We start from the raw sequence: 23,228 nt of genomic DNA, 5'->3' as shown, positions 1-23,228 counted from the left end.
GGCCTAAGTTGAAGGTCTTTTCAAGTCCTCTTTATATTCTATTGATTTTAATCCCTCTAGTCAAATTTTTTCTAAGTCAAAGCTATTTCTTCAGTCCAAATAGATTCAACTTTGGCAAGGTTGACTGTAGGACCCCGTTTACAGTGAGTGAAAAGGCCAGGCTCGGCCGTGGCCAAGCCCGGCCTTCATTTCAGTGTAAACGCGCAAAAGGCCAAATGCGGTACCAAAATCGGCCACGCATTTGGCCAAGCTCTGGAGGTAGTCTCGGCAGCGGCCGAGCCCGGCCTTTTCTCACTGTAAATGCAAACTGGGCCAAATGCGGTACCAAATTGTAACCGGCGCACTCCCGGTCGTTTGTTTACAAGCAGAGCCCAACTACGACAAAATATTGAAAGGTTTGAATGAAAAGCCCAGGCCGAGCCTGGCACTGTAAACGGACAAAAATTGCGGGGCCCCGAGTACAGCAATTGAGGTCGGGCTCGGCCCGGCCCTGCACTGTAAATGGGGTCATAGGATCCTACGTTACCTGTATAATATCTTTATCAGCCCCTTATCTATTTTTTTTTAAATCTTCATAAAATGTAGCAAAAGTCTTAAGTAAATAACCTTATGAATGCTATGCTACTGTGATTTTTGTTTTGTTCTGTCTTGAAGTAACAATTTTGGGTGGGGTGTTTTTTCTTTCTTTTTTATGTTAAAGCATTTTTGTTTTCTAATCATTATGTTTAACACACATTTAACACTACAGCAACAATACGTTCAAAACTGTTGTATCCTTCAAATAATGTCTTTTTAATACATGTAATAAGTGCCTTGTGGCGGTTAGGGAGGGTGTCACAGCACATACATGATGTGATAGCTTCCCTTCCCTCAATTTGTGGCAACAGCCAACCAAACTGAGATGCCATTCCTACTGAGCAAAGCATGACAGTGCCAAGCCTATGAAATGCAGGAATGGAAACACTTATTACTATACCAAATCAGAATTGCATTTACCGTCACTTCTCACTTCTGCAACTCATTGACAGGACTGATGGAACAATGAAAGTATGCCTTACATGTCTGCAAACACTATGAACACAGTAAACAAATCAACAATTATCTAACATCTTCTTTTCACCAAGAAGTAATTGTTTAACAGCCATGAAGCAATTTATTTTCAAATACTTAAAGAGCAAGGATACATGGACAACACTTGCTTACATAAACAGGAATACAAACTTCTCCTTGAATAGCCTTCCACCTCGCGAGATTAACATGTGTTTGATGTAAACAAAAAATCAATATATATATAGCAACAATCATCTTTTATATCATCACACGTCTATCGATGCAATATATATTTCTGTTTGAAACACATGTTGACATGAAAAGCAGATGCACCTTCAATGATAGTCAACCAAAGAAACAAATGAACTCAACACTCGTACGAACCAAGATTTCGACAGATGGTAGTTGCCTGATGATAGTACAGTGTACAAACTTTAAATGCTTTGTACAGCATTCACACCACTGAATTGCATCTTTAAACATTTGAATCATATAATTGCTTCACTGAAATTTACAGTATAAATATAATATTGAAATTTTCTCATACAAAAAGAAAAAAAAATGTAGTGTGTGGAAATCAGTCAAGTACACAGAGGGGGAGCCTTATTTCTCATACAGTACAGCCCTACACTACTAGCATATTTTTAATGCCAACTCCGGGCTCAATTACCATCTAGCATTTTGCTGAGGATATCATGAACTCTATGGAGGATCAAGCAATACTGTTCTTTGACACTTTGAAAAAATTAGCAATGCCAAATATGCCAAGTCAAGACAAACTGCATATCTGTGAGAAAACAACATCATATCAATTTAATATGGATGCCTCCAAATCTGCATTTGCGTGGTTGTTTGTTTGCTAGTTTGTTTCCCATCATAGTGCACATATCTGAACAAGACAATGAAATAAATGGCAAAACTATCACCTAGTTTTGGTCTCCACCTAAAAATGCATTTTAAAAAAAGTAATAATAATAATAATGCCTCCAGCACCCATCAGGGCTAATGCATGAAAAGAAATCAGAAATGGGAAAGGCATGACCTTCAAGGAAAAGTTGTGGACATCTAGAAGTCCATCAAGGAATGCAGTCCATTATCTTTTAAGTCATTTACCACTGAATTCGCACACTGGGTATATGGGAGGCTTCGTCCTTTATTGTGGGTATGTGTTACCACAAACCGAGTGCCTGAATGCTTTAATTTTACGGTCAGTGGACATTATTACATCACTTGTGAACGAGTCAACTTATTTGCTTGGCACAAACTGCTGAGAAATCTTCACTAAAGATGTATCAATGACATTCACTTGATTTGCTTGCTTTGATACGCGAGATTTACAGAAGGGATTACATAATGAAACATTTTTAAGACTGTAAAAAAAAAATTTTATGTTTCGTGAATCAGATACCACATCCTGCTGATTCACATTTTATGCATGCTTTATTCACAAAATTTGCCTGAACAATGAAAGAAGCATGCCTGAAGGCTTGCCAGACCTAGCAATAGCTAAGTGAATTCCTGGCTATTAATCTTAATGGGAGGGAGCAGGTGAATGCAATACTTTGTTACTAGGCTGTAAGAAAAGAAACATCCATAAATTGTAATAAATTACAGAAACGGTCTATTACGCACCAAATGATCCCTTTACAAAATTCACAGGTTTGGGATTTTATCCTAGGATAGCTCTTACCTTTTCAGCTCCCGATCCTAAGTCACTCTTATTCACTTTCATTGCATTGAGCTGTTTTAAGATCACACTGCTGGCAGACTCTGTCTATGGGATTGCATATCGTTGCAGTTTACATTAAAATTCTCTTCCCATTAAACAAAAAAAGAAATCTGCTCAGTGAGATTAATATGCATGCACTCATGTGTTTCACAATCAAGCATACAAATAAGCACTGCTAATTTACTCCACAGGGCTCGACAGACAAATTCATCAAGTGATAACACTGACAAGGCTTTACAGCCCAATTTTGTAACAGACTCAAAAGGTAATGCATCCTTTATTCATTCAGATAGCAATGACAATTGTACATCTTCATCTTCACCGATGTTCTTGGGACAACCGCCTGCTCGACAACCGTATGAACACTTTGCTGATACAATGTACATGGCATACAAAATAAGACTGCAAGTCAGTGTAACAACTCATAGATGGGAGATTTCGAAACAGAAGCAAAACAAAAAAAGCAAAACAAAACAAATTGGAATCTTGTGAACTGGTCAATTGACAGTGGCCATATTCTTAACAGGGATAAGGCAGAATATCGGTAATGGAATCCTCTAGAATTTCCATTCCTCAGCATTTACAAGCAGAAAAAAGTAGCTATACTTATTTAGGCATCTATCGGACATAGCCAAGCATATGCATCTTGTAATCTGTACTCATACCTTCCGACTTCATAAACTCTGCTGTGCTATGTAATGCACAAGTTTTCTACAATCTCACTCAGGATAATACAGCTACGACAAATCTGTAAGTAGACCTCTACAATGCACACGACTGTGCAGTGCATACACTGTACTGTCTTTACTTCACATTCGGAGACCACTATCACCAAAATGCTGAAAATATTGTTGAAAGAAGAATGCGAATAACAAAACCGACAGAAACTGCCACAGTTTATGTCCCAGACGGTACACACAGGATTCTGCCGCATACAGGGTCAAGCACTCAAAGTGACCTGCAAATACACCACAAAGTTGTTGATGGAAAAACTGAGACAAAAAAAAAAAAATGTTCTATAACATGTCCTGTGTGTGTGCTACCGAGTTCCAGCCTAGAACGAACATTTCACAATACTCAACAAGGGAGTTAACAAGATGCTAGTATAGCCCGTTAACAGGAAATACTCAATTCAAATAGAGCACTCATTTCCTGTCACGTAGCACTCCCTTCTCTTTTGTACACAAATTTCTTTTGTATATCTCTTTTGTTCACTTCGTACAGGCTATTACATTTTTGTGGATAATGTACAGCATATGTGGGTGATGATGTACTGACATTAGACAACGGATTGACTCCATGGATTCAAACCTGTACTGTGTCAAAAGTATATCCTTCCATTCATCAGAACTGTAGGAAAGCCTTGAAGCCACCAATCGATATGGATGAGAAATGATGGCGGTGGTGATAGTGGTATTGGTGGCTGTTTGTGTGTATGTGGAGGGAAGGGGGAGGGGGAAGGGGCAGGTACTGCTCTTTTCAATCTGATAAATTATGTGACATTTTGCATATGAAAAGATTTTGTCAAAGAGCTAATGCACTGTGATTATTTCTCCTTTGCAAGGATTATCACACGCCACAAAGTACATCCTACACATTAATTTAGGTTTGGTATGCAGTGCACTCTAATCACCGACATGCTCACGGATAACACATATTACAGATGTAGTAGTAGTAGTAGTAGTTGGTGTAATAGTGGTAGTAGAAGTAGTAGCTGCTACACCTAATTAATTTCATAACAAATGTTTCCTTATGAGTCTGTACAGATCCTTTGTGTCTAAATCATTCCTTAGCGTAATTCTAGCATGGCCCGGCCAAGGTACTGCATAAAAACACATACAATCATGGCAGTATTTACAAATGCTCACATACATATCAAATTAGTTCTTTTTCATTCTTTTATGAAATCTCAAGGAAAACAATGACAAACATTACAATACTTTCAAATAATATTCTATCCTATGAACAGTGTGAAATTACAGTCCATTTATTTGTCTAGATTATACCGTAACAGGATTATTTCTTTTTTATCTAAATGTGTTGGTAGTCTGAAAACTCAGTCTTCGACATGACAGACTCGACCTTGACAAGAAGTGTGGATTATTCACTTCACTGTTTCAGTGTAAATTAACTCACTAGCACAAATAACAACATTTCTTCAAATGAAGCCTATGTATATATTCCAATATGTATACATCATATATATATATATTTATATCATATATGTCTCATGATACCAGGGAAACCATGTAAGTGACATTTGGGATATATTTTAACTACACGGCCAATTGCAAGGACGGTGTTAACCTGACGTTTACAAGCTCATACGAATTAGTATTTGGAGCTCGACCCTAGATGAAACTTGTTTTGTTATCAATAGGTCAAGTGCATGGAGAGAGAGTTTATAAAGTTTCTCTTCACTAACGCTCGGTACTGGAAAAAAAAAAGGCCACATGCGTAATTTAGGTAAAAATGGGGATGAACCACGGAGCCCATTCTTGCTAAAGAGTAAAAATTTACAAACAAGCTGGGAGGTCACACAATCCCCATTTGTTTTATGCAGCTCACTCATTACGGGGTATTGTACACGAGTACGGAACACTGTTTTGTTTTTCCATGAACACAAACGAAATTGATTTCAGACTTATACCATTTGATGCTGCAATTTTTCATCAAATCGTTATCCAAAAAGGATCAGGGTATTCATGATCAGTTTCACAGCATCCTTTGGACTAAGACACAGCAAAACGTTACATAAAATTATGTAACTCCCCCCTCTCTCCCCCGAATTAGATAAAAAAAGAAATGGGTAACTAAACTGAGTTTGACACAAGAGCGATGTACAAATGGGTAGTTCACACAAAACCCCATGAAGCTTATACACATGCTTCAGTGTGTGCAGTAAATAAAATGACTATTCATTTATCCTACAGATTCCTATGGAATGCATTCACCTCTTGGCCAGTGCGAGAAAGATCTGTCAAGTGTAACATTCTGCTACGGTTTACATTACGCTTGGCAAGATGTTCCCGTCATTCTCTTTCTCTCTCACACCCCAGAAGAGTTCTCTCAACTTGCAGTACTGACAAGCGTGTCTTACCCCGTCGCTGGTACCGCACAGTTTCACTGACAAGTCTCTTGTAATTTACACACACACACCAAAAGAATTTGTACAAAATATAAAGCGGTGAATCTGCCATTTCTACTTCTAACCCCCACATAGGCCACTCACATGACCAATCATGGGATATATTACATAATATTCTCAATATCTACTTGTCATCTTCTTATCTCTGAATTTAAACTTTCTCAACATTTTCTCTCCTTTTTTTTTCATTTTTTTTTCCATTGAGTGTGTCGGCATTGAGAGTATGGAGCCAGAATGAAGGAAGAATATATCTTATGATTGACAGCACTTCCTCTTGTTGGGTTCATTGTAGCCATTTGTGGGTGGAATGGTGATGGGCTTGACATCTGAGCTGGGTGAATCTTCGCCGTTGCCTCCGTCCCTGATGTTCTTCTGCGACACAATCTTGTAGATTTCTGCAGGGATTAGGTTGGAAAACAAGGAATGAGGAAATTTTGTTTGCGCAAAAATGTATAGTGCATGGCTGATGTCATCCATTTCCATTGACTACCGTGATAAACTCACGATTGACTCGAATCTTTTGTTCTATCGCACGGTTCTGATGTCACAATAAACGAACATTTGCCACGCGTACTCAACAATTACAAGCGCATACTTTTGTCACTCATTTTTTTAAACAACTTCAACCGATCGGCTTCCTGTACGTATGTACACGGCGACTGTGACTGTGCTGCTACTCATTCGTCTTTCATGGAAAATGGTTGCCATTTCTGTGCTAGATTGAAGAATCTGTGTGCACCACATCTCTTGACATTCGAGGTGTTGTATAATACAAATAGTGTATGGCCTCTACTCGTGTAATGGAACAAGATTTCGCACTCGGTGAAAGATGAGGTGCACTATTCAACTCTACTTTGCCTCATTGAATACTGTAAAACGAGGAATGTTTGCGTGCATTTTAATTTCGCCAATTTCGCAAGCGCCAAGATTCGCGAAATTAAGATGCACACGAAATTTCTTGTCTACACTATACGCATTAAACGCCAGTGGCAATTCGCGAAAATTTCATGCCACGAAAAAGGCTGTCGGCTCCAATTCGCGAAAATTTTGTGCCGTGAATATATCATATTTCACAGTAGAGCGCCTCTATCTTTCACCTTGAGCGAAATCCTGTCCCATTGCACTCGTGACCATTCCACTATTTGTATAATGTCATATAACAAACAATCAATGCTCTGGCACACCTTACCAATCAAAGTACTCCATTAATGAATTTAGAAGAAAAAAAGAATCCTAGCGAACAACAGACAACGATCCAGAATTCTCCCTATCACATGTAGCCGATATCTGATTGTTCGCTTTGGGGACGTATACTTCCGGTTTTGTGGTTCTGGAAAATCGTACCAAAGATCTTACTGTTAACACAGTCCTTTCAAGACTACCACAATTGGTACTTTTAAAACAAATGATAGAAAATTTACAACCATACTAATATCATCTAAGCGCATATTCAATAATGATGGGCAAGTATTGTGATGGATGAATGAAAAGGATAAATACTTTTGAGACTTTCAGAGAAATCCATTATCTTACCTGTCAATATTTGAACGAAGGCCTGTTCCACATTTGTTGAATCCAAGGCTGAGGTTTCAATGAAGGATAGCGTATTTCTCTCTGTTTACAAAGATAAAAATCATTGAAAGAGGTTGACATGTACATGTACAAGTGAACATCCTTTATAGTGTAGCTCTATCAAAAACTGCACACACATTACGTGTATCCTTTCAAAACTACAGGAATTCACCGGGTCATGACAGCTTCAAATCAGGGTCATTTTTTTTTTAGTGCTGTCAGTACAACTACAAAGTATCATGACAACTGCATGATAAAGACTTTTGTGAAGCATACAGAAGTAGGTTCACTTGTAAGTCTGCCTCTTTTCAAGGAAGTACTATAAAAATTGTTTTTGTTCCAGTAACTTTTTTTCTTTCCATTGTGGCTCTTTCCAAAGCAAGAAATGTAAAAGGAGGTCTCTAATTTCTGTGCCAGGAGGTCTTTAATTTCTGTGCCAGGAGTGTCACTGTGTGAACAGGTATGACTCCATTATCATTACAATAATTATCTTTATTATTATTATCATTATTATTACTACTACTATTATTACTATTATCACTATAATCATTATTATCATCATCATCATCATCATCATAATCAAAATGGGGGACCTGACAATGCTTCCAACAACTAGCAGAGCCATCTGGTACAGCAGTGGCAACACTGAAGAGGCTATGCTGGTTGATTAAAAGAAGACCTTATTATTATTATTATCCGAGTTGACAAATACTCAATTATCCATCTGCTTGCACACACACACACACACACACACACACACACACAAAAGAAATTAAGAGAGAGAATGGCTACAAAAAGGAGAAATATCTACTGAATGGAAATTATGATGAGAAATGTGGACAATGGATTGGGTGACATTGATACAGAACAAATACCAGCATACAATTTTGTATTATCAAGAAAAGTGTGCCATATGGTTGTAGTGCAGTTCTATGTGCAAACCTATGAAAATGTCCATGAATTTGTGCTGATATTGCATCTCCAGTTGCTTGTTTTGCACCCCCAGATGAAATACAAAACCACAACTGGTTTGTGAATATTAGAGTACAGTGTACAAGTATGATGGTAAAAGGAGGAAATACATGTACCTTTGGTGCACAATCCTATAACATATGGAATAGAGCCTGTACATAAACCTGATGGAAAATGGGCACAGGTTTTTCTCAAAACAAAGGTAACATTTCACATCAAATTGTATTTCTTGGAGGCTGCTGCTAATTACATTGTCTATTGATATGCTTCCCCTTTGATTCTTACATCACTGAATTATTTTTCTTTCTTGAAATTCTTGTATAACAGCTATTAGCAAAATACTGAGGTTATAACAAGCTTGAACTTAATTTATTTGGACATTGTAGAGTGCCCTGATAACACTTTTAAGAGATATTTTTAATCAGTCCCAAAAGCTTTACAATGAATGCATTCTATCTAAAACTATATTCTCCAGCCGCCATGGAGATGCCGTGGCTAAGAGGATAAGAATGCTCTGAATGACATGAGCATGGTAGGGGGTTCATGGGTTTGAACCCATGCGAAGCCCGATATGTTTGCCCTTCAGCAAGGCACTTTTATTTTTTATTTTTTTTTTTGGGGGGGGGGGCAATTTGCTTTATCACTGTGATTTCTGAAATCCTGTGATTCTTTGCAACTGATTGACAAATTGCCCTACACCAGCATCTGGTGATTCTTCTTGCAATATGTTCTGCTAATCCCATCAAGGCTTACCTTGATTTAAACTCAAGTGCCAGTATTGTCTTTAACCCTATTCTAACTGGGGGGTCAAATTGCCCCCCCCCCCCTCGACATTTCGTGCCACAATTCCGCAACGCTCAAAAGATTTTGCTGTGCCTTTTCATGACTTTTTTTCATTGAAGTCTCCTGCATATTTTGAGACCACATTTGCGACGTCCGGGTACACCGTTCTGAAGTTACATAATGTTTTGCATATGCGCGTGTCAACCCGAAATCAGCTCAAACTCATGATATCGTGTCTTTTTGTTTGTTGAATTGATTATTTCAACTTTTACCCATTGAAATTAATAAATTCTAATGTAGATAAGCTTGAAAAAGTGCCTGCAACAAATATTGGCAAAAAAACAATAAAAAACAAAAGGCCGAAAAAAACAATAAAATACATAAGAAATTAACAAAACAATAAAAAACAAAAGAAACTGATTTTGATTGTGCTATCTTTTTTAAGAAAACTGGTCAATGTGTCTTGAGGAACTCTGACAGAAAAATTTAGCAATCCTTCAGTCTTTTTAATAGAGTTATAGGTGAAAACAGGATTTCATGCATAAATTTGCATAATTAATTTACTGTAAATGGAAAGCCAATTTTTTTCTATTGTATGACCATGTAATCTTGTAGTTGACATCCGGCTCTATCTTCAGGCAAAATTTTGCGGCGATCACATGATCAGCAGCCGAGATCTGAAGGGGGGGGGTTCAAATTTACAGTTGAAGGGCCGTAGTGGTAGCACCTCTCAGGCAACTCCCACGCAACTTGCCCGTAACTAGAACATGAGTAGAACATAAGTAGCACACGTCCAGCAGGTAAGATGGACGCGAAACTCACCCAAATCCTTGTCCGCCCGCAGAAAATTATCCTGCATGCTGGAAAATCCATACATGCAACAAGCCCGCGTAGCTTGCCTGGAAAGGTGCGACAGGGCTTTACAGATCTTGACAACTCACAATCAACTCACCTGCAAAGACTTTGGCTTCGTCTGTTGGGACTGCCCTCAAGTGCCGTAGGTCACTCTTGTTGCCGACTAACATTATTACAATATTATTATCTGCATGGTCCCGCAGCTCCTTGAGCCATCGTTCTACATTCTCGTATGTCAGGTGCTTTGCTATATCGTACACGAGTAGCGCTCCGACTGCACCACGGTAATATCTGCATGTGAAGACAATAGAAAAACAAATAGTATACCATGCAGTGAAGATTGCACTTAAAGGGATAGTACAGTTTTGGTGGAGATGAGAATTGGGTTTTTAACTTTTTGCGAGATACCAAGAAAACACTTATGATATAGTACAGAACATACCATTTTAAGAGGAATTCAAAGTTTATTTGACGAAGATCGGGTTTGGAATGATTGAAACATCAAAAAACAAAGTAAAACAAAGCGATCGTAATAAAGTGTGGGTCCCACACTTTATTAGAATTGCTCTTTTTTGATATCTCAGCCATTTCAAAACCAATTTTCATCAAATAAACGTTGAATTCCTCATAGAATTACATGCTCTTTCACATTTTATAAGAGGTTTCTCATTATCTCATCAACATATGTTAGAAACCTGAAATTACTGTAGGTCTCAACCGTAACTGTACAATCCCTTCAACACAAGTACATGTATGAGCATTCATATAAAACAGGATATTGAAGAATGCAACTGCAACTCATTAAAAAAATTCATGAAGCCTATTTTACTATTGAACATGCAGCTCTTGGAGCATCCACAAGAAATTCTCATTCACAACATGAAGCATTGTGGAATGTGTGAGGACTTTCAGAAGGGATTGCTACTTTACACACGTTATGTTCATGCACATGTACTGTAAAACATGATATATTCGCAGCATGAATTTTTCGCCAACTGGAGCCGACGGCCTCTTTTGCGGCATGAAATTTTCGCGAACTGCCACTGTCATTCAATGCACATGGTGTAGACATGAACTTTCGCGTGCATTTTAATTTTGCGAATCTTGGCGCTCACGAAATTCGCGAAATTGAAATGCATGCGAACATTTCTCGTTTTACAGTATGTTCCTCTTGACTCAGAAAAATTAACTACAGTCAACCTTGCTTATTAAAGTCAACCTCGCATAAAGTCGAATAATCGCCTAAGTCGAAGGTCTTTTCAAGTCCTCTTCTCTCTATATTCTATTGATTCTTATCTCTCATACAATTGTAAGTTGCATTTTCTCTAAGTCACAGCTATTTCTTCAGTCCAAATAGATTCAACTTCGGCAAGGTTGACTGTAATCAATAATTGATACAACACTTGACACATATGTACCACATTGCAAACAAATTATCAGCTGATTATGATGCATTGAATTTGGGCATGTACATGGTACAATGCCCACGTAATAAATAAATACCAGTGGGCCACTGTGATTCAAGTCTTACTCATTTATACCAGATGACTCACTTTGCACACATGGGCTGCATTATGCACTTCAGTGTCAACACAATGTAAAGTAAGTGTACAACTGTACACAGATAAACAGCATGACACAATGTAGGTCTACAGTATACTTCCTTGTAACAGTGCAATGTTTGCTTGTCTGGCCAAAGAGGAGCCAAAGTACTGCTGACCATTCACAGTCACACATGAGCCAAACCACTTGGATGCATTCTGATTCATCACACTGGAATCTGAGAATACTGTAATCATGCTTCTACAATGTACGCTATCCACCCACCTACATGCCCCCCCCCCCCCTTCATAACAGATTTTATGATCTACAAACTGGAATAACGACACATTCATATGTACCTAAATTGCATATCAGTGTACAGCAAACATGATATTAAACAGAACAGGCGGCTCCATCATAACAAAGTCCTTGAGACAAGCAGTTTTTTTTTTTTACACCACACCAAAATTTTGTTATCCCCTGCAGCAGAACAAATAATGTTTGTAAAGATATGTACATTGCACACATGTACAATGTACTTGTACACAGTATAATAAATTTGGGGTCTGAATTTTACTTTGTTGTATGCAAAATTTTGTTACAACAGGTGTGCCCTGTAGTTACATTTTGTAGGTACAGTTTGTACGATAATCCTGTGCATACATATCGCAATAAAGGGGCTAAATACAATCATCAGGATTTGATAATTTATGGTAATACTATACATATTCTCCAGGGGTGATGGCTCTACACTTGCTAACCACAAATCACAGGGCATGTACAAAGAATATCATGTGGGCAGATACAGGCTGTATTTGGTTGAGAAAACTCAATGTTGACTGTAGAGTAGGGCGTGTCACTGCTGGGCAGGGCCACATGCAAATTTTTGTCTACACCACTCAACCACAGAGCAACAATTTGGCCTTGGGTACTGTACAGTAGCTACATGAGGTCATTCCTTGTCAACCTTCATCTACTGTCCATGAGTTTATGAGATCTCTTTCAAACACTGCGCCCTAAATTATGATCATAGGGCACAATTAGGGAAAATGGGTATTGACATATATGTGTCAGCTTGTCCACATCCCCCCCCCCCCTTTTCTCATGAAGGCCGCAACTACATACAGTGTAGGCCTACACGTACTCGAATCAGCTATGAGGGATGCAATTGATGCTCTAAATTTTCGGAATGCTTAGTAATGGCATACAGTACATGTGTTGTATAGGCCTACAGCTATAGTCATTAATGTGTGCCCCAAACTGTTCTAAATATAACCATTTTTATTACCAACTTCCTCTTGGTCACTCTACATACAGTATTAATGATTATATTTTTATTAGATTGATGTGATGGTCCATCTAGGTTAAAATCTGAAAATCTTTTCAGATTTGGATTGAATTATTATTGCCATACACTGTACTTATAGGCCTACATAAAATGCTATTTCTTGACCAACTGTGTCATGGCATATGTACTTCTGTCCATTTCCCTCTCACATGTATCAATGAGGGGTATCAACTTTGCTTTGCCGTCAAAGCAATCGGAACTCAAGCTTAATAAAGATGCACCTACAGTACATCATAAATTAGTTCCTGAAACCCAGCAAATATACAGCTGCACTACCATTGTGATCAGGAAATGCCTCTACCTTCTTTAAGCTGCCTTGACACTTGCTAGAATTTAACTTTCACACTGCCTCCTCATTATGGCGTGTCAGTATGTGCTGCATAGTAGCATGTAGGATGTAGTCCTTTTTTGGTCTTCGGGAAGTCAAGTTTCGCAATCTTCGGGACACACATTGTTATATCATGTTTAAGCCACACTTGCATAATATGCACACATTTTTTACACATTTGTATTCATTGCCACAACATACGTACAGACAGTCTGAGTCACATTCTTGCAACTACACTCATCATATTAAGCTCTATGCATCATATGCTGCATGAATCAAGTCTCAAAACATTTGAAAAGACCTTCAAGTCTCAGTCTTAGACAAGGAACTTTAACATTATTTAAATCCATTAATAAGAATCTCTCAAATATCTCCCATTTGCAAATAGCCTTATACAGATGTGTACATACACAGATTGTATGTGCCTCACTATATTATATTGTAGGGGATAATGCAAAACCAGAAACATTTACGGTATGAAATTTTTGCAAATTGCAGCTAACAGCCTTTTTGGTTGCATGAAACTTTTGAAAATTGCCACTGAAAGCCAATATCATGTGTAGATAAACACTTTCATGTGCATTTTATTTTTGCGAATCTTGGCTCACATACAGTGTAAGTGTCATGTACGCGAAATTTTCTGGTTTTACAGTAATTCATCCCATAGGAAATTGGATTGCTATAATATAATCCATCCAATGTGGCATCCCCGGAGGACCTCACAATAAGTTTCAGCTAACGTGTTCTTGACATCATATGCAGAAAACAGCCAAAGAGTACCATGCCAGCAATGGTAAAGTATCTGCCAAATACAACTCCTTTCTACAGTGCACTGCTTGTACTGTGACGATAGCTATAATTATAACTTATACCAACACTCATATGGTCCTCACTTCCTAGAAAGTTGACTAATGGTGATTTAGGTCTTTATCTAAAGATCATACATCTTCTCTCTCCTGTCACAAGTTAAAACAACAAACAATGCATACCAACAATACCTCCATATTATATGCAACATGTACAAAAAAAAAAAAATTCAAATTAGCTCAGCAAAGCAACTACCAGTATTACAATGTACACTTCAAAATAAATACACACTTCAGATACTTACGCACTAGTTATGGCTCTATATCTTTCTTGGCCTGCTGTGTCCCATATTTGTGCTTTAATCGTTTTGGAGTCGACTTGTATGCTTCTCGTGGCAAACTCTACACCGATCGTACTTTTGCTCTCCAAGTTGAACTCATTTCTTGTGAATCTTGACAGCAAGTTGCTCTTCCCAACCCCAGAGTCTCCAATCAGGACAACTGCATTTCAACAGGCCGGAAAACAAAACAACAACAACAAAACAAAGGGTGAGTGCATGTAGTTAAAAGGCAGTGCTCATATTCATGAGGTCTCAGCTAACATGGTGACAAACAAAGCATTTATTAATGAAAACAAAAACATAAAATTCACTACATTTACTGTACAACGTACAAGTAATGTGAAAGTTGAAGCCATCCCCAGCACATCGTGGAATGAGTTGTGCAGGATAAGATTCCCTCTAGCCTGGAATAAAGGCTTGTTGATACATGACACATCATTCAATGCAGGCTCAGATTGCAGCATTTCAAAGAATAGCAGGATGCATCCATAGTGTGATGTCGTGAGCATTTGCTGTGGGTGATGCAGGTAGGTGATATCAGCTGTAGAGAGTAACAGTGGAGTACCTCAACAGGATACTCCTTCAACCAACCAGGATGCATTGCTGTGCATTCTAGGCCAGCAGAACATACAACTTACAAGTGTGGATAACGAATGTTAGGAACACCCCTGACAGCATGCACATGTACTGTACAGGTCCTGTAAATGTAGAGCCCTAAATCTCTTTCCAAAAATTGATGTTCTGAATGTGGGCTTCACACCCACAATTAAATATGTGTTCTGATTTTTCTAATACTGAAGCCAAGGAATTTATCCATGAGTTTAGAGTAACCACTGAAAGGACAGAAAAACACACTGCACAAAAATAGAAACTCTTTTCATCAATTATGCAAAGTAAATGCAGTATACAATGTATGCCAAAGTGATGATTAAAAAGAAATAACTGCTTTTATTCTTCTTCCCAAAAAAAGTACAGATTCTTGTTATTATTATTTCTTTTTGAAATACAGAAGTCTTAAATGTCACTTCCAGTTCCACTTCTACATTTTTATTAAAGTGAGTATCCCACTGGGCTGGAGACTAGTTGGCAAGCTGGTGGCAACTCGAGTCCCCGTATTCAAGGAGACGTCTTCGCGACGTCTCTGCAACGTCTCCTAGAATGTAGCCAAGTCTCTTGGAGTCATGAGAGAATCAACGATGTTTGCAGTCTCCCACTTTGGGCTGAGGAGATTCTTTGGTCACCTACAAAAATTGTACACATCTCTGCAACATCTCTTAGAATGTAGCCGAGTCTCCAAGGAGTTGCGAGAGAATCAGAGATGTTTGATTTTTTCAGAGACGTCTCCTTCTAGTCAAGGCCAAATTGTGGAGACTTCAGTGTAATTCTTTTTTTATGCGGTCTCTGAGACATCTCCGCGACTTTGGGCTGCGGAGACCAATTGGCAACCTACATGTGCCACAGAGGCATCTCTGCGAATGAGAAGACGTTTCTATGACAAATGAATTATCATCTTATTTGGAGATGTCTTTGAAGTCGCCCTGAAGTCGCCTTCTTGCTGAGCGCCAGTCATTTTTTTGTGTGTGTGTGTGTCTTTCATGTCACATAAAGTCACAGCAACTGATCTGTGGAAGCAGTCACGAGTTCAAACTGGCTAAAATTATTCACACAGGCATCAGTTTTCTAGGGATGCCAAAAGAATTCCACAGGTGCAATTATATCACTGATGATCAGGGTTCAACTCTAAGATTTAATTGGGTATATTTCGCTTGTTTATTCATACATTAAATTTTACCCAACTATAGAATACAGTTGAACCTCTCGTATCCGGACAAGTCGGGACCGGGGCTCATCCGGATAAGGGATTTGGCCGGATACGGGAGACTCAATGCTTTGTACATGTACATAATTTTACATACACATGTACTGATGTAGCCCATTGTAGTACCACATGTAGTAGTACTGCAACCTTTTCATTGTTACACTCAGTAACAGACCCCAAAATAGAGGTTCGTGTTTGCAAGAATGAAATCATTTTCTTTTATAAATTCTTGGGATGATTTACCTAAAAAGAAATGTATCAACTATATGTAATTCATGTGTGTTTGTGTAGGAGTTCTCAAGGAGTTGGGAATCCCCCTTTCCTCCCGTAATTATAAAAAAAAAAATCACGGCGAGATTGCGTCCGTATAATAGAGAGATCTGGATAAAGGGAGGCCGGATAAGAGAGGTTCAACTGTACATAAAACAATTGAGTCAACCCCATTCAGAAATATGTGTGCATTTAGTGTACAAATACTGTAAGAGCTTTGTGCTTTCAGAGTGTTTAAAACTGTACCATCCTAGAAAGCCGAATGTCATTTTCTTCTTATCATTTCCATCAACTGATATGGTATATTAAATTACACCCTAGATACTACACAAGTGCTCATGCATGCATAGGTGTACATTGTGTGCACCACCCCCTGGTACTGTACATTATACCCTTTACTCTGCAATCGCGAATTCCTGCACAGTAATTGCAACTGGGTTCTTTTCTCCCCTTTGTTTGAAACCAAAAGGTGTGCTTTAAACACTGAACACTTTCCTTAACCCATTGAAGATGGACTGATTTTGCTACAACACGCATTTCCCACAGACACTTGCCCAAGTATACTTGCGTCTCATCCTCAACGGGTTACAAAAAAAAAGGACTTTGAAATTTGATCTTGCATGCCTTCCTGTATGCCTTTCTCTGTGATCATTCATAGCATGGGCATGTAGAATGTTTTATAAATACATATTTATATCCACAGTTAAGTATTGATTACCCAGAATGAATGCGAGAATGTCGGGGGAATGTGAGATAAAAACTCAGCCCCTTTATTTGGGTCATGAGAAGTTCCCATCAAATTCATGTTAAAGAATTTTACAATTCATAATGAAATCTGGTCAGATTTTGACTTTCCTGACACTTTATGCGTTTGATCTTAGCTCTGATAACATCTTGCCGCGCCCTGGCCGACTAGCACATGCATGTGTGTCGATTGAATGTGCACATTGGACGTGTGTTGTCAATGTTCAATCGAACATTCATTGAGCTTGTACATGGATGTACATGTAGCTCACCGCATGCACACAGTGAAGCTTTGCTATAAAGCATAAAATAGCGTAAGTTGGTGGCTTTTCATACTGGATGCTAACTGGATGGAGGTCGTGAAACTGACGAGTCAAAAACTTTCTTTGTAAGTACCCACAGCAACTGATAGGGAATCTTTGGAAAGTTATTTTGGTTTCAAGGTACCAGTAGCTTTTTGTGGAAAATATGAAAAAAATAGTGTCCCATTCATCAGAGGTCTGTGCCAAATCATCCCGTGAAAAAAGCTCCACCATTTGTGTTGGTGATTTACGTGCTCTCCCCCCCCCCCCCCCCCCATTGGCCATTGTGTGTGTGTGTGTGTGTATGCATGTAAATTGGCAACTGTACAGACAGTAACACTGTTAACAGACTGGTGGATCAGTATTTTTTTTGTGTGTATTTTTTTTCTTTTGTTCATTATTTCACTGAATAATTTCGCCAAGGACAGTGGAGTATGCCGTCTGGAATAGGTTAATGATCCCCTGATCGAGATATAGCTCAGTATCCATTCAATTTCTTAAAATCATGAATGAAGGACAAAAGTTTACAACTGTTGAGTTGTATCGTGCCATGCATGCACAGCACCCGCATCCCGTCTCTGCTCGATCACACCGTGCAGGGCCAGGGGCAGGGGGAAGGGCATTAGAGCAACGGTGTGGCTAGACAGAAAGATCCGTCTGTCCGGAGGACTCTTTTGTATTTTGCCATTAACGCCGTCCTCCGTAGACAGACGGAAGGTTGTAGTACCCATTGCTGTGTGGATGTTCTTAACCACTGTCTCTATGGAAAATTGGGTGAGGTACCTCACCCTTCTCGATTGCGTCTAATTCACGGCCCTAGGTCGGCAATTTTAAGCTTGAATAGTTAAATCAACTATTCAAGAATAGACTACACTCACCAGATTAATGAATAATCCAATATTTCGGTCGAATTTTCAACGCAAAACACACATCAACCAGCCCGTCGCGTCGTCACGTTCAAACTGCAGAAACATACAGTATGAATCTATTAGCCAATCACATGCGAGGTAGTTCCTACGTGTTTTTTTTACTTAATAAAGGACCTCGCATGTGATTGGTTTACAGATTCAAAATGGCGACCTACAGCTAGCGAACGGCGATGTTGCGATATGGATAAAATTTCTGCATTATAACCGCGTTACTGTGAGTATTTCGATTGCAAAATGTGAGAAATTAACCCCAAATATTGCTGCATAATGTGTCATGTCATGTCAAACTTGTTTGAATGTAAAAAAGCTGTCTGAAATTTGGTTTATCGTAACGTTTGATCTGTGCGCTACTGCCACACAGGAGCTGGCATCATTGACTTCGGTCTGTATACGGAGGGGATCCGTGAAGCCAGACGCAGTCTCCGCGGAACATTCCCCGACGGACAGATACAGACCGATCTTTCGGTCAACGGTGTGGCATACCATAAGTGCTTTCATTACGCACACACATCGACACATGCACACGGGTACACACATCCGGTTTTATCCAACGCGAGATCCCATACACCTCCCTGCATCTGCACACAGTAACGGAACACACAAGTGTAACGTTACACATGCTGCTGTCGACCCGTAATTCCCAATATCGCGACAGGTACTCGAATTTGCATGCACTGCTTGATTACTTAGGGTAAAATTTTGCATTGATCAAGTTGATAATAGTAAATAGGGCCGTAAAGTGCATGATTGCCATGTCTACAGCCAGCCATCATTATTTACATTACAGATCTAAAAATTTATCTAGCCTAGTCAAACTTTGTTACACTTCATTAAATAGCTGCTAGAGGCTAGTGCTGCTCTTCCTGTGCACTGCCTGTGTCAAGGCAAACGTGAGTCAAGCACAATCAAATTTACAAACTGGCGCTGGCAGCATACTAATTTAGACTTTAGAGATCGACACTTGTAAGTTGTATTAACTGCCGTACAATAGAGTTGTGGTTGTCTCTACATTACACGACACAGGCATTCATTAGAGTCTACTTATTAGGCAACGGTAACGGTGCGGTTACCAAGTACCGATACCGGTACTTGTTATAATGTACTAGGCCTAATATGTTACACTTGCAGACAGACCGTCTATACATTGTAGATGAAATGGCCCATATAGCATTACGTGTAGCAACGGCAGACGTATACTATTGTTACTGTGTACGGCCATTGTGTACTGCACAACCGAAAGAATCGACTTTCTTACCCATAAGATATTCACCCTCATAGATGAAAACCATATCATATTCACAAACCGGTGGGTACATTTCGTATCTTCTTTATACAGACTCATATTCTGTCTGGAACTCACCTTTGAATAAATAGTCGTACTCATCATCTTTCGTACCCATCTTGGTAGTGTCTACTTCAACCTGTTCGGTTACGCCCCTGAGTAGTGACTTCCGGATATGTCACCGGTAGGGATTCCCTTATAAACATGTAATGATTGAGACTAATTTGACAAATAGAACTGCTACTTTTCGAATCTATATATCTCCAACCCAGCAGATTAATTTGGATGATGGTAACCCGCTGATGGTGCTAGATTTAGACGATGAGATATGATGTATGGAGATAAACATTAGCCTTCAAAATCCGTACAATGGCGGCGTACAAGACGCCCACAGTGGAATGACGTCATGCACTGCGATGGCCGTGTTGGATTGTGTGTGAACAGAGTGTGTGTGTGTGTTCGATGTCATCTATGCGTTGAGATTACGATGTTCCACGTCCCCTGCTGATTCGTTGCGATCAAATGTTTGAAGATTACGTTTGCACAAAAATATTTCATCTAGATAAAGACACGTTGCTGTTGTTTTTTTTTTATCGTTCTTTGATAAAAAAAAAAAGAGTTGCACTTAAAGTGCAATTTAGAAATGTAGAATATATCATCTACTTCTAGAGACCTATTTAATTGTTTAATCATGATTTTATAGTGCGTTATTAGTTTAGATTATCTTTTTTTTCTGTTAAACTAGGGCTTACTATACATTCTGGGACTTTAAGCTTATCAAAAGTAAAAAAAAAAATGAATAAATAAAAACATGAACATATCGAAATGGCCTTCCAGAATACTTGAGTGTTGTCAACATAGTTGGTACCCATTGTAAGTTGCATGATAGCGAACTCCTATGTGATAAAAATCCAAAACCCTACCTTTGTAGTGGCGTATCCAGAGGGGGCGCACCGGGCGCACGCCCCTCTTTATTTTTTTTTAAACAAAAGAAATAAAAAGAAAATGGGGGTGCGTGCGCTCCACCCCCCCCCCCCCCCCCCCTTTTCATTTTACAAAGGCGCCTCCCTTAAGGAATTCCTGGATCCGCCCCTGCTTTGGGATACGGAAAAAAAGTCCTACAGCAATAGGCCTATGTGCGCATAATATAAGATAGGCCTATTGAGAGAAATAGAAAGTCTTACAACTGAGTCTTTTATATGCCTACCTTATCTAGGCCGAGGCCTTATAGATAGCTTACTATATGCCTTGGCCTATTTGTTTTCAGTGTAGGATAAATCATTTTCTTTCAATTTACGAATAGAGGCAGGGGAGGGGTCTAAATTAGTCACTAGAACACGGCTTGGATTATAACGGGTTTGTATATAATAATGGTAAGAAAGATTGAAATATACTGATCTTTATAAACATCGCAATTTCCACTATTACTGCATGAGATGGATACTTTAACCGGTGGGCCGCAGAAGGTTATTGGGCGAATCGGGCCCGGTATTTCAAAACTTCGCGGGCGAACAAGGAGACACTGAGGATTTCATGCTGTTGTGAGGATTGGTGTATCCCTATAGTCTATGCACCCCCATTACTCTATCGACAGACTTTACGGAACAGTGCCTTAGAATCGCCATGGGAGAATTTCTGATATCAAATCATGAGAATAAGAGATCGAAAAAGCCTCACTGAATCAGGGAGACTTTTGAACTCTGCGATGATGATAATTATTCAATTAATCAGTAATAAACAGAATAGAGTTCGTCTTTTTTTTTACTTTCAAGGAAACGGGAAAAATAAACGACAATATTGGTGCATGCAGACATACGCGAAATGTAGTATTTATTTCATTTTCAGAAACGTGACATTATCAAATTGATAAAAACTGGTGTTTTAGTTAATCAGTTAGTTAGTGAATTAGTAACTTAGTGGGTTGCTTACTTGTTTTGTTTGTGTATATGTCATGAATGTTATATATGTCATGAATGTTTAGAGAGTCAATTATTGCTTCCATCAAACTTACTATTTGGAGGTCATGACGCTGTGATCGATTTGATACCTATAGGACCTAAGTCTGGATTTTAACCTTGGTAACTTGAGCCAATTAGTCTTCGCTTTGTATTAGTCGCGCTTGGTTCTGCTACGTGAGCTTCATGATAGGGAGCACTTATCATCTTTATGACCCACATTATGCTAAATCCAGTCACTATCACTGTTTTCTCCCGGTTGCTATATTGACATTGTTGTTGATGTTGTTGTTGTTGTTGTTGTTGTTGTTTTAGTTGTTGTTGTTGTTGACATATTGTTGTTGTCGTTATGATTTACATCATTATTATTATTATCATCATCATCAGCGTCATCAGTCAGTGTCATTAGCAATATCATCATTAATATTTCATTTCATTTCATTTCATTGCGTTGCATTTCATGCATGAATGATGATATTATGTCATCATTGGCATCATCATTAATATTATTTTAGTTATTATTACTATAATCACATTATCAAGTTAGACACGTTAATTTAAATGACGGCTGATGACAAATATACTATTTCTTAGAGAGCCTCATAGTGAATTAGAATTTCCGAGTCGCAAATCTGCGACACCGCTGTCAGAAAATTTTTAAAGTCTCGTGATGGCGCTCTTTACATTGTGAGGTTCAATCACGAGCCATAACTTGAAAAGCGAAAGCTCATTTTGATAAATGAGATTATACTTACCCTGTCATCATTGATGAATAGATAATCATGCTGTATCAAATATTCCCAAGACCCTGCCCAGCCTCTTGATATTGTCAGCCCTCTCTCCTTCTATTCTTTTTTTTTTCAGAATCAAAGCATGATTTATTTTCATTGTTAAGAGATCACAATAATCGAATTTTCTTTAGCAAAAAGCCAACGATACGTTCTCACAATTGAGCTGTTTTAGAATGAGCATAAAATATTAGAAAATTATCATACTTTTAGAAAACAGCGATCTATATGAGGATTCATTTTTGTGCTCTTTATGTTGTTTGTTTTGTTTTTGTTTTGTTTTTGGTTCTTTTACAGTCACCACCATTTGGGTCTCGATGAATGTATACTATTGAAAGATGATACTACATCAAGTAAAACTTGTGCGAAAGATTCATTTAAAACGACACAACGTAAAAGGGTCTCTTCGAAAAAACTTTTTTTTAATTGTCTCTGTTATGATCTATTTTTTTATGCCTATGTCACATGAAAAATATTGCAAATAATAAGAAGACCATTTCAGAGCCTTTCACAGTCATAAATTATTACTTCATAATTTGGTCTTATACTCCTTCAGTAATAAAGTAAAAAAAAAACTCAATTCCATCAACTATTATATATAATTTATTGTTAACTGAAATTGGAACAGAAAAACAAGCGAAATCTGACTGACATGGTTGTTTGTT

At 38.5% G+C, this 23,228-nt stretch overlaps 1 protein-coding gene across 1 annotated transcript; it reads right to left on the bottom strand.

The window, feature by feature from the left end:
- Window positions 1–1,110: 1,110 nt before the first annotated feature.
- Window positions 1,111–20,214, bottom strand: LOC139729947 (ras-related protein Rab-11B-like). The gene is made up of 5 exons (XM_071640868.1): window positions 19,899–20,214; window positions 14,439–14,634; window positions 10,207–10,400; window positions 7,461–7,541; window positions 1,111–6,322 (listed from the first exon to the last, which is right to left on the bottom strand). Exons 1-5 carry the CDS (start codon window positions 19,936–19,938, stop codon window positions 6,180–6,182), a joined length of 654 nt encoding a protein of 217 aa, XP_071496969.1. The 5' UTR covers window positions 19,939–20,214; the 3' UTR covers window positions 1,111–6,179.
- Between the last annotated feature and the right edge of the window lie 3,014 nt (window positions 20,215–23,228).

The sequence above is a fragment of the Diadema antillarum genome, unplaced genomic scaffold, assembly GCF_040938485.1.
Source record: "Diadema antillarum isolate AM-2024a unplaced genomic scaffold, OU_Dant_1.0 seq00000271_RagTag, whole genome shotgun sequence".
Classification (NCBI taxonomy): domain Eukaryota; kingdom Metazoa; phylum Echinodermata; class Echinoidea; order Diadematoida; family Diadematidae; genus Diadema; species Diadema antillarum.
The sequence above is the reverse complement of the archived record's forward strand: the minus strand, read 5'-3'. Positions and strand labels throughout refer to the sequence as shown.